At 39.4% G+C, this 13,266-nt stretch overlaps 1 protein-coding gene across 2 annotated transcripts in view; it reads left to right on the forward strand.

Moving 5' to 3' along the window:
- The window catches only part of dachc (dachshund c), a 43,500-nt gene that overhangs the window by 9,003 nt on the left and 21,231 nt on the right, over positions 1-13,266 (forward strand). For both annotated transcript variants that reach the window (XM_077495274.1, XM_077495275.1), the window contains exon 2: positions 7,869-7,978. In XM_077495274.1, coding sequence (XP_077351400.1) covers positions 7,869-7,978 — 110 coding nt within the window. The remainder of the gene's footprint in view (positions 1-7,868; positions 7,979-13,266) is intronic.

Raw genomic sequence — 13,266 nt, forward strand, 5'->3', positions numbered from 1 at the left:
AGTTAACTAAAATAACCTTTAACTCATTCAGTGCCATTGACGGCTATACACGTCAAAGTAGGGCTGCGCAATTAATCGAAATTCAATTATAATTTCAATTATTACACTCCACAATTACAAAATCAGCATAATTGCAAACTAAAAAGATTATTGAGTTGTTTAAATGTATACATTTGCACCTTTTTTTAATTTTAAAATAACTAATTTGATACATTTTGTTTTGTCCAAAAGGAACTTGCATAAATAGTGTTTCAAATAATTTTATTTGTCTTAATATTTTTTCATTTGTTTTTTACGTTAAAAAATGTTCTTGTTTTGTACCAAAAAAAAAAAAAAAAAAAATTATTGCCCTACTGCACAGTGCATATGCTGCACTCCAACTTTCATGTTTTTGCCAACATAAACAAATACATATTATTATAAATTCTGTTTGGTCCAAAACTTAATTAAAGCGTTTCTATTTTTTTTTTAAATTTGGTCCTAATATTTTTAAACGCTTAAACCGTTTGAATAATCGTGATTTCAACTATTGCCAAAAATAATCATGATTATTATTTTTCCCATAATCGAGCAGCCCTACGTCAAAGATCCATTTTTACTGGGCTGGCAGTGAATGAGTTAATGTCACCTGTGTTTTTCGACACCCTCCCTTCTTACTTTGACCGTCTCCAAACATTTTTATTTTTGTTAATTTATTTGAACTGAGTCAAATGCCATTTTTTTTTAGCATATGCCGCGGGCCACTGAAAAATGGACGGCGGGCCGCAAATAGCCCCCGGGCCGTAGTTTGGACACCTCTTAAAATGGGGGGGGGCATTGTGTGTGTATGTGTGTGTTTTGGGGTGCTGTGTTTAGCTGACCCTCGCGCTCCTTTGATGTTGTCTTGAGAAGAGTGTGGGGTGACATAGGGGACCTCCACATCTTCTCTGACAGGCCGTAATGGAGTGAACGCGCGCGCGCGCACGCACGCGCGCACGGTCTCGACATCGTCTTGACCCGGGAATGTAGGAGAGGAATGCAAGGCGGTATCAGTCTGGGAAATCGGATTCTTGACATGATCAAACGTCCTGCGCGCGCGTCGTCCTTCCTGCTCCCTCTCATGACATCATCCCTCAGGCCTCCCTAATAACAATAGCAAACGTCGAGCTTTTTTTTTTTTTTTTTCCGCGCGTCGCGATCCGTCTTCGTTTTAAAAAGGCGGAACGCGACGATCAATCTTACTCGGTCCTTCCATCACATGATGATGGCGGTGGTTATGATTTATCAAAGCCGGGACCGTGATGGCGAATACAAACGTGATAAACACGGATTGAAAGGATGATGGGGGGGGAATCATGGGAGTTGTAAACGGACGGCTAATGTATTCCAAACAAAGTCGCGTTTGAGCGAGTTGTTTCTTTTCCCAACTTCTGCGGAACGTATTTCGACAAATTGTGGATGTCAAGACTTCATTAATCGTCTTCCTGAAACAAATTCGAACATCCCATAGCCCATATTTGCGAGTAAGTCGTAACGCGTCCTAGTATATCAATAACTGACGCTAAGGCAGTAGAAAAGTAAATTGGAAAACAATCAAATGAAACTAGGAAGTATTCTTACACAGATAAGTAATAAGTAATCATTTTGTGGTGTCGTTGAGACATTTTCAGCAGTAGAAAGTTAATATTTTGTTCCAAATTCATTTGATAACTTCTAGTGGTGTTAAAAAAAATTAAATAAAAAATCGATTCTGTAATATATCGCGATATTACAGCGTGCAATGCTTCGAATCGATTCAATAGATTTTTAAACATTTTTGACGGAAAAATATTCAACAAAACGTCTTACTTAGGGTTAGTATTCACACTTTAAGCATGGAAGAATGTTATATTAATGGGACATTAGGCCTGAAGTTAACTCATTCACTCCCAGCAACCCCTTCGCTGGATTTTGACTGATTTTGCAAGGCCCACTGAATACTTTGTTATATTGCTATAAATACATGAAACATACCAGAAGAAAGATTAGAGTCTCTTCGTTCATCAGGAAGAAAAAGTATATTTGTATCTGTTTCCGTTTGGCAGCATCAAGTTTCATCATTATTCACAAATCTCTTTAAAACTGCGGGGTAAACAGCTTCATTGCAACATGGTTTGGTTGATCTCTTATACTCTGCTGCCACCTTCTGGCCGTTTTTGTTGTAACTAACATTGTCATTACCATTCTCTTCAGGTCAGAGGCTGCATCAAAGCCTTCTGTATGCGCTTGCATAAAAAAACAACAACCAAACAATCGTATAAATACGTCTTTGGGAGCTTGGTAATATTTAAAGAGAATGTGTTTATACGTTTTTAGGAGCAAATGAGTTAATATTTGGTTTCAATGCTGTTCAAACATGAAACAGATTACAACCTGTTTGTTAAATTTTATTTATTTTGGGCATTATTTCTTCTACCATGGGTAATTACGTTTTGTGTTTAAATAGTGTTATTGTGTTATGTTTAATTTATTCTGAGCTCATTTTTACGCCTAAAATGTCCGACTCATGTCGTGCTATGTAGCTAGCTAGCTTCCCTCCCAAAAAAACAAAAAACAAATTCGCAAATGGTTTTATTTTTAAATATACCGGATTTTACCTCGATGCGAGACGCCCGACTTCCTGTCCGGCTCGTGACATTTCTTCAGCTTCATGAAAATCCGCATGCGGCGTCCGGGGAAAAAAATAGAACGCTTGGAAGGATGCCTAGAATTTTATTTTATTTATTTATTTTTTTATGCAGATGAGTAAAGCAAACATGGTGAAGCAGCATTTTGATGTTATGCTGCACACCACAGGAGTGAAATGAGTCCCAGATGTAAATGCCTTTAAATCCAGGTGAAAAAAAAGAAAGAAAGAAAGTAAAAAAAAACAAAAAAAACACTTCCGACTACTTCATGAGGATATACGGTAAACACACACACACATTCACGCACCCGCACTCCCTCTCACACATTTTGTACACGCAGCTGCTCCCTATCAGCACCTCCTGTGCGCATGTCGCTCTTCCACTGTTTTGACTCTCACGCTTCCTCTTCTTTCATTACGTTTCCAACCTCACTCCCGACTCGCCGACGCGTTTTCGGGCCAGATCTGTCATCTTTTTTTTTTTTTTTTTTTTTTTGTTTCCGTTCCACCTGCGTTCAGCTCCAGCTGCCATGTTTGGGCGTGTTCGCGTTACACGTCAGGTAAAATTTAGCCACTCGCTAAAGCTCGCACGGGGCAGAACTCGATGTACTGTAATGCCTTTTTTTTTTTTTTTTTAGCGAAATGTGTGTGTGTGTGTGTGGCCAGTGCTGGCATGAGGGAGGACGTCTGGGTGAGATTTTAATTAAAGTTTGAGACAAAGAGGTCATAAGCCATACACCCCCTCCTCTGCGCACACCTTACACACACACACAGACACACAATGCAGTGTTTTCTCTCTCCCCCTCACCCCCCCCCCCCCCCTCTCTCTCATTCCATCCCCTCAGCTTGATGACTTTTCCATGAAAGGCTTTTTCATTAATCCTACCTCAGGGAACCCAGCGCTCTTCAACCTCACGCACACACGCACACACTTACATGAGCAACAACACACACATAGACCTCCCTCTGCGGGTCACTTTGATGTATCAACACACTTGAAGACTAAACACAAAATTAGGTTCCAATTCTTTTTTTTTTTTTTTTTTTTCCCCCGGTGTCTAAGTTGATTCTCCCACTTCCACGTGCGCAAAGGTGCACCGAGCCATCAGCGCGCACAGGCCATTAATTAGCGTGTGCAAATAAACAGTTGTGAGGGAAAGGGAAGCGGCTGCAGTAAAAAACAAAACAAAACAAAAAACTAAACAACCACGCTCTTTTTGCTGTCTTATTTCCCTCCAGTGGTGCTTTTTTGCCTCTCATTTGAAGTGCGTGTTATCAATTGAAGGCGCTTAGCTTCAAACTAGCCGCCTAAAAATATGTATCCTGCTTTTGTGCTGCACAGTATGTCACTAGATGCACTGTAAAAAAAAAAGAAAAAAAAGGAAGAACTCCCAAAGTTGAATGCCCCATTAATTTTAAGGTTTTTTTGTTTGTTTGTTTGTTTGTTTGTTTGTTTGTTTGTTTGTTTTTGCCTCAGAATTTAAACAGAACCCGGAGTTAAGGGCTGTGCAATTAATCGAAACTCAATTACAATTTCAACCAGACTAAGTGCAATTTCTGGAGAAATTGCGTGGGAATGCTGAAAGCTGAATGCTAACAGCTGAATGCTAACAGCTGAATGCTAACAGCTGAATGCTAATAGCTGAATGCTAAGCTGAATGCTAATAGTTGAATGCTAATAGTTGAATGCTAATAGCTGAATGCTAAGCTGAATGCTAAGCTGAATGCTAATAGCTGAATGCTAATAGCTGAATGCTAAGCTGAATGCTAATAGTTGAATGCTAATAGCTGAATGCTAAGCTGAATGCTAATAGCTGAATGCTAAGCTGAATGCTAATAGCTGAATGCTAATGAAGGAAATAGAAAGATAAATTATGTGAAAATTACATAGTAATTAACTATTAATTACTAGTAATAGTAGTAGTAGTAGTAGTGCTACTTAAGCATTCTCACAATTACTACACTCCACAATTACAAAATCAGCATAATTGTAACAGTATACAGCACAGTTTATGGTGTAAAATTGTAAAAAAATAAAAAAAAAAAAAAAAAACTTGGAAAAAGTTTTTTTTTTTTTACTTGGAACGGATTAAAATTATTTACATTAATTGTAATGGGAAAAATTGTTTGGGATTTCGGACAATTTGCTTTTGGAACAGCCTTCTGGAACGGATGATGTTGGAAAACCGAACTTTGACTCCCCTCACATTTGCCAACATGTTCCTGTGCGAAAACCGAAACGTTCTGTGCTTGTGTGTGTGTGTGGGCGTGCGCGTGTGCGTGTGTGAGATATCTGATGTCAGCTGTCACATCCCAGTCGGTCTGGGCCCATAATAAGAGACAATAATAACAACTCATTAAAACCGAGGGCAGGAACTGTGGAGCTCATCGGCTCATCAAATTAACCTTTGAACACTTCATATACACACACATTGCCTTGCGCGCACGCACACGTGATAGAGCTACCTGTTTTTCTCTCACTTAGGTGGCTACATAATCTTTCTGTCCCCCCCCCCCACACACACACACACACACTCACAGCCATGTGGGTGTGTCAACAGGGGATTGGTCCTTTCTGCTGGGTAATTGATGAATTATATGCAATATGCAAATGAGGCGCCATTAATCTCCTGACTGACAGCTTCGTTTATGGGGCCTTAATGACGGCTGGATTAGATTCTAATTAAAATCTGCTCAAAGACACCCCACGCTAGGAAAGCGGCTGCCGCCCGTCTATCGCCCTCTCTTGCTCTTTTTTTTTTTTTTTTAATCTCTCGGACCCTCCTTCCATATATTCCATCTCTCCCTCCACCTTTCCATCCTCCTCTGCACACTTTTTTTTTTTTTTTCTTCCTTCCGTCTTTTAATATCGCTCCTCGCGGGCATACGCGCGCCCACGGCCTCGCATGTTCTGAAGCGTGTTCGTATGAGAGGAGGAGACGAGACGAGACGAGACGCGCCGCTTGTCATTAAGCCTGATGCGGCCCGTGTCATTCCCCCTGTCAGGACATTCGCACCGTTTAGTCAGAGCCCAAGTGATGTCTGACAGATTTTCGCCCACTCCGCGCACGACGACCCCCCCCAGCCCACAAATAGGATTGATTGAGCATGTCCGGCCCAATCACAGCAGAGGAGGGCGCGTTCGACTTAACGAATATGGAAATATTTGTATAAAAAATAGTAGGGGTGTGAATTGCCGAGTACCTGACGATTCGATTCGTATCACGATTCACAGGTCACGATTCGATTCGATACCGATTAATCCCGATACGAATTTATAAGTCGATTGTTGCGATTTTTTTCCATTCAAATTTAGAAAATACTAATCAGTAAGCTTGTAGAGTGTAAGATTTATATGAAAATGTATTATTTATTTATCTGAAATTTCAGTCTTATAGAGGTTGTAATCTGTTTCATGTTTGAATAGCATTGAAATAAAAATATTAAGGCTTAATGTTCCGTTCATATAACATTCTTCCATGCTCAAGGTGTGAATCCTAAAAAAAAAATAAAATAAAAATAAATAAATCGATTCAGCCGATTATTGAATCGATTCGAGAATCGCGCGATGTAGTATCGCGATATATCGCCGAATCGATTTTTTTTAACACCCCTAAAAAATAGTGTAGTGTAGAAATCCATCCACCCATCCATTTTCTTGACCGCTTATTCCTCACAAGGGTTGCTGGAGCCTATCTCAGCTGGCTCTGGGCAGTAGGCGGGGTACACCCTGGACTGGTCGCCAGCCAATCGCAGAGCACACAGAGACGAACGACCATCCACACGCACAAGCACACCTAGTGACGATTCGGAGCATCCAATTAACCTCACATGAATGTCTTTGGAATGTGGGAGGAGACCGGAGTACCCGGAGAAAACCCACGCGGGCACGGGGAGAACATGCAAACTCCACCCAGGAAGGCTGGAGCCTGGACTCGAACCCGAGTCCTCAGAACTGGGTGGCGGACGTGCTAACCAGTCACCCACCGTGCCGCCCGGGCCAAAACATGCCTCGTGAAAATTAAACTGCACTAAAAAATACTAGCCACCAGAGGGTGCTAGAACTCTACAAATAGAAATCAATCCGACAGTTGTTTTTGTTTTTTTTTTTTTAACAGATGTGCTGCTTTTAATATCATGACATGACGACGACGATATATTGTAGCAGTTTAAATATCGTGATGTTGCCGTTATCGTTACATCCATATTCATATAGTTACACAACAACATTTAAATGCAAAATGCAACATTCAAAGAAAAAAAAATTAAGACATTAAAAAAAACAGAAGAATTTAGGACATTTAAAAGTTCCGAAATGAAAAAAAAATACTTTTACTAATTTTCCACTTCAGTTCTCTTCTCTTAGCAGTTTATTTTGTTTACGTGCAGCATAACAGCTGAATGCTGCTTCACCTTGTTTGCTTCAAACACTTTTTGGGTGTGAAGAACAAAGTATTAAAAACGTATTTACACGTTTTTGGGGTGGAATGAGTTAATATGATGTTAGAATTTGTTTCTTTATTATTATTATTATTATTTTTGCTGTTTACAAGTTTTGGCTTCACAATTTTTCTTTTCATTATTTTTCATTATTTTTTAATTTTTAATTTTTATTTTTTTTAATGCATGTTTGAAATATAAATGCAAAATTCAAATCGAAATAGCCAGAACAACTTGTAAACGAAGCCACAAAGTCAGAAAAGTAGCCGAGCTGACTTCCATCACAAAGTGATGACGCGCGTAAAGGTGCTCGAGCACGGTTGAGTGCGGGTCAACGGGGGAACGACGCCGGCAGAGGGAAACTCGGCTCCGGCCAAATCCAAGACAATTGGCCCAGTGTGAGTCTGCTGCAGGTATGGAGAGAAATTGAAAAAAAAAAAAAAAAAAAAAGAGCAACAAATAGCCAAGTGAGACAAGAAAGAGTAGTGGGCGAGTGCACACATTTAATAAGCACACAAATGAATGAGTAAGCTGAACAGTAATGAGGCGCTTTATTGATGCCATAGGGGGAAACTCCTCTTTTTTTTTTTTTTTTTTCTTTTAAAAAAAAGCTTTGCTCGGATCTACGGGGGTGGGATGGCAGATTTGCCATGCAGCAAGCAGCCTTCCAGGAAAACACTCACATTTCACTTGTTTTCTTTTGTACACGCGCGCGGGCCACCCATCTCAGTCTCAGCGTGACTCGAAAGACGCTAACTTTTTAACCGCCGTTTGTGCTCCGCAGCTCGAGGCCCGGCCGACCGCCCAAGAGGCTGCAGACGGCGACTGACGGCGCCGCTCACCACATGCTGTCCCACGGCGGTCTGATGCACGCCGGAATCATGCCGCCCGCAGGTGACCACCCGGCACTCGCGCATACACGCAACTGCGCTCGGGTTTTTTTGTTTTATACCTGCAAACAAATCAAACGCACCGGGGGAACGGGAAAATGTCACACACGCACGGCACCAAGTTGCGCATGCCGGCGAGCTAATTGCCATCATCCTCAGGCTTAAAAGATGACCCCAAAAATACACTTGTGGGTGGGTTTGGTGTGGAGGAACTCGCCGTTGTTGTTCTCAAAGAATGGACAAAAGCACTCTCAAATGTTTGCCACAAGCTGTTTTAGTAGCAACAAGTCTATTGTCTTTCATTTTTACTTCCTGTTTCAGACATGTGTGCCAATATTTTTCTTTTTTTTTTTTTCTCTCTCTCTGTTAAAGCGGTGGGCAAATTTAAATATAAATCTAAAATAAATAAATAAATAAGTAAATAAATATATAGAAATATAAAAAAAATTAATAATAATCTATATATATATATATATATATATATATATAGAAATATAATAATTGTAATAATGTAAAAAAATGTAAAATATATCAAATAAATAATTCAGTAAATGCAAAATACTTTATTATTATTTTTATAATATTTCCAATAAATCAGTTAACCAATTAATTAATTACATAAAATGAATACAAAAAAATAAATAAATATTTTAATGAACCAATTCTGGAAAATAAAAACAGTGGCACTAATGTAACCAATTAATTAATTACATAAAATGAATACAAAAAAAAAATATATATATTTTAATGATCCAATTCTGGAAAATAAAAACCGTGTAACTAATATAACCAATTAATTAATTACACAAAATGAATACAAAAGAATAAATAAATACTTTAATGATCCAATTCTGGAAAATAAAAACAGTTGAACTAATATTACGCAACTGTTGAGAAAGAAAATATGCCTTACTGTATACGTTTTGGCCTGATGTCCCAATACTTTTGTCCATATATAAAATCCAAATTTTCCTTTATGCACATTTGACAATTCGGGATGTCCCGATCACGTCATTTTCAGCCGATTGATATCGGGAGAAAATGATCGGGGTTTTCATTTTTTGGCCATTTTTTTTTTTAATTATTATGGTTTTAGGGGCTACAAAGGAACAAAATCATCCAGACGTAAATATCTTGCCAAACAAAACGCTTTATTTATTTTTATGTATTATTTTGTGCACTTCTGATGGCACCCCCCAAAATTATTGGGATGGTTTTGTTAAAAAAAAATAAAAAATAAAAATATTGGAAGCACTTTTTTTCCCTCCTTAATACTTTTCGAGGAACTGGATCAGGACTTGGTATCGTCATATCCTCAAAATCAGACGACTCGGACTCGGGTACAAAAAAATGTTATTGGGACGCCCCTATTGACAATAAATGAATGCAATGATTTGGCAGCCACCAGATTAATAAGAAATAAACAGGTTGCCAATATGGCAGCGCAGTGCGGTAGTGGTTAATCCGTCTGGCTTGCAGTGCAGATGTTCCGCGACCCAAATGAGAACTAGCGGCGTCGAAAACGAAAGGGCGGAGATTGCTTACATGCAAGAACAAAGAGATTGCTTACATGCAAGAACAAATTGAGGGTGAGGTGACTTTTTGTGCCTTTCTTGCGTCGACACTTTGCACCCACGCAAACTGTTAGTAGGAGGCGGAGGAGGGGGCGGAGTTGAACGAGGTGACTGATTAATAAGATTAACACACACTGCTGACGCCTCAGATAAAGACCGGCAAACTTTTCTTCCTTTTTTTTTTTCTGTCGTTGAACTACAAAGTTCACAAAAGTTCTTTGTAATCTTCAAACCTGCAAAACTTGCAAAGCTATTTAATTATCTCCTGATAAGTTGAAGCATAATTTGATTTTGGAAGCTTTCTGGTCGTGTAACGGCAAGAACAGATCATGAGTGGTGCTTCAGTTTATTTGCATCATGTTTGTCAACGGGGACGCCTTGAGATACAAGTTTAATTTGTTGCGTGGCCATGCTTGTAACTCAGTATCTGAAATCGTCAATGAAATTTAGCAAGGACCGATACCAGGTACTGATACCCGGACGGCGGTGGTAAACAAAAGCTAGATCAATATCAGTCGCCCTCTTGTGGCCGTTTTACGATCAAGAACTAGAAATCAGAAATTAGAAGAATAAAAACGAGTGTTGTTCTGACACCATTTTTTGCCGCCGATACCGATTCCGATACCCAGTTTTGCAGTATCGGCCGATACCGATACCATACCGATACCTAGTTTGTTTTTTTTCCCTAACATTAAAAAGCTGCCCTGCCATTGGTTAAGAGCCTTCAAGGGCCAATAGGATATCTTGGCTCGGTATGCAGTGAACATGTCACACATCAGTGAAAGACAAGATGCTGCATCCAAAGTCCTATATTAGCATCGGAAATAATCGGCATGTTACTTGTTAGCACTTGCCTATGCCGATACCACTGTTTTAATGCGGTATCGGTGCCTCTCCTGATACTGGTATCGGTATCGGAACAACACTAATAAAAATGACTGTGATAAATTGTTTTTTCTTTAAAATGATCTGTCATTGTTTTTTCTGGGGGGGGTGGGGGGTGGAATTTGATGTATCAAAAGCACTTGTGCTTGTGCGATCGGTATTTGTTAATGGTATCGGTGTCTACTAAAAAGTTGAGCCCTTCATCAACAAAACATTTTGTAAGATGTTTTTATTCTGGATAATAACATTCTATATTGGTTTTCTTTATTTAAAAAAAATAATAAAATAAAAAGGGGGGGGGGGAGGGTTACAGAAAAAAAAATGTTTTTGGTACCCGCCCCCCTAAAAAAATAAAAATAAAAATAAAATACTGTTGTAGAATTACAAAAAACAAAACAATCAAATATTCTGCTTGTAATTCACATCTGTATTATTTTAAATATTCACATTCATTACATACATTACTATTATTATTTTTTTTATTAATCAGGTGATTAAATGCTTATGATAATACTTTAATTGGCGTAAGCCTAAAAATAGATCCACATTGGTTCGGGCCCTTGAAATTGGTCTTTAATTAGCCAAATGCCTCCGAAAGGTCGCAGCATCGCGCCTCGTTATTACGCTTGTCTGATTGCGAGCCCTGTTTTTGTTTATGAAACGATACGGCAGAAAAAGTCATTGTCGGCACCTGACCGATCTCAAAGTTGCCCTTGTCTTTGTGTCGCCCGCGCCGGCCCATCGTTTCAATTCTGCTCCTCAAAAGAGTTTCTATTAGCCGCCACTTCCGCCGCTGTTGTTCAAAGGCGCTCCACAGCGTGTGTGTTGTGTGTTGTGATTCTTGCTCTCTGGGAGAAGAAAAAAAAAAGAAAAGAAAAAAAAAAAGAAAAGAAAAAAAAAAAAGAGCGCTCTCTTTCCCACCTCAAGAGAGGGCACGGCGGCAATGTCAGCGCTCGTGATTAGAGGCAGGCCCACATGAGAGGAAAAAAAAAAGAAAAAAAAAGACAGTCGAGGACATTTGAGCGTTAAAAAAAAAAAAAGATGGCGGGAATCGTTTGATGTGATCCCCATCCTTAAGTGTCTCCCTCGCACACACAAATGCAACATGGCGGCCGGGCGTCCCGCTGTGATGCTGACATTTTCAAAAGGTAAAAGTAAAAGGCGAGGAAAAAGGGCAGCCGAGAAGATGAGAAGGAAAAAAATGGGACGATTTGTTGTGGTTGTCTACGTTTTTTTGTGTGTTTTTTTTTGGTGGTCTTTTGTGTGAAGAAGAAAAAGGAGGAAGAAAAAAAAAAAAACAGTTGAGCTCAGCGCTAACGTTTGGATGTAGCCAAGATCAGGAAATGAAGACTTAAGTCCATGTTTACATTTGCTCGCTGCTGTTTGCACAGTTGTCCGCTTTTAATAATTCGCCGTGTTTGTCCGCATTAGCGCAAGACGTATTTAATCGTACGAATCTGAAAGCTTGCCCTTTGCGGGGGTCACAGCACACTCTCGGAAGAAATTAAAATGTATGTTCGTCACTTTTTTCGAAAGGCAAAAAAAAAATCAGCTTGTTTATTTTCTAATAGCGTGGCCAAAATGGCGAGCGTCGTGGGAGAGACGAACGTCTCTCTTGATTCCCTGCCAAACGAAATGAGCGGTGCAGCGGAGCGGCCGGAATGAATGTCTTCCAGTGACAACCTCCCGCACATCCCGGAGAGCTTTAATCTTCCACCGGGGGCCATTGATCTAAATGCTATTGATCGCCTTTCGTTTGGCTCGATCTCTCTCGCCCGAGCTAGCTTTAGTTACATCTGTGTGGCTTTGTATGCAACTTCCTGTTTACCGTTTTTCATAAGACAATGAGTACAAAAAAATTTGGCCCCCGACCGATTTACAATATTGGCGAGTCCAGCGTTAGAAGTGTACCTCACGATACAATACGATATGCGATACAAGGCTTACGATAACGATTATCTCACGATTATCAATATATTGGTCGGATAATAAATCCACGATAATCTACGACAAAACGACTCAAGACATAAACAGATGTTTTTCAATGAGAAAATAGTTATTTTTGTACCATCACTGAAACACAATATTCAAACTGGTGTCTTCTTCACACTGAGTACTTTAGTGTATTTTTGAACATCGTGTAATGTGTGTACGGTATGAACAAACCACATAACTATCCTCTGAAAGCCGACTAGCTTCATGCTAACAACACCTTAGACAGGCTAACTAAACTAGCATTGAAATTGTGGAGGAAAAAAAATTGAACGCAAACAGAGCAGCAACACATAAAACCATGACAAGTGGATATTGTTAGCCTAATAGCATTAGCCCAATTTTGGCTTTGTCATTTTGGAATGTTTTTTGCAGAAAACGAGAAAAGGAAAAACAACTCAAAAAGTCCAGTTGCCTGGATTGATCATCACAAAACAGAAACCCGTAAAAAACAAAATGTTTAGCGCATTTTTGTAGTTAGTGTGGCGTAAGTTATGCTAATGCTAAGTCAATTATGGGATGAGGCTTGCTAGCGATATTCTTTCTACTCGGTGAAAAACTCAACTTTATTCATAAAGCGTTTTAAGAACAGGCATTGCTGTATGCAAAGTTGCTGTACATAAAACATAAATCGGTTGTGCAAGTAAAGAAAAAGGTCACAAAACAAGAACAAAGCAAACATTTTGAAGTGTGTACGAAACAGTGTGCTTTTTTCAGCACAGCTCCATCTGCTGGAAGTGGTGAGGTACTGCAAAATTGACGCTGTCAAAAAAAAAAAAAAAAAAAAAAAAAGCTGCCTTTTTCGACCTAAATCGTGTTGGAGGTCAATTTTATTATCTGT

This window comes from Festucalex cinctus, chromosome 14 (assembly GCF_051991245.1).
Source record: "Festucalex cinctus isolate MCC-2025b chromosome 14, RoL_Fcin_1.0, whole genome shotgun sequence".
Lineage (NCBI taxonomy): Eukaryota > Metazoa > Chordata > Actinopteri > Syngnathiformes > Syngnathidae > Festucalex > Festucalex cinctus.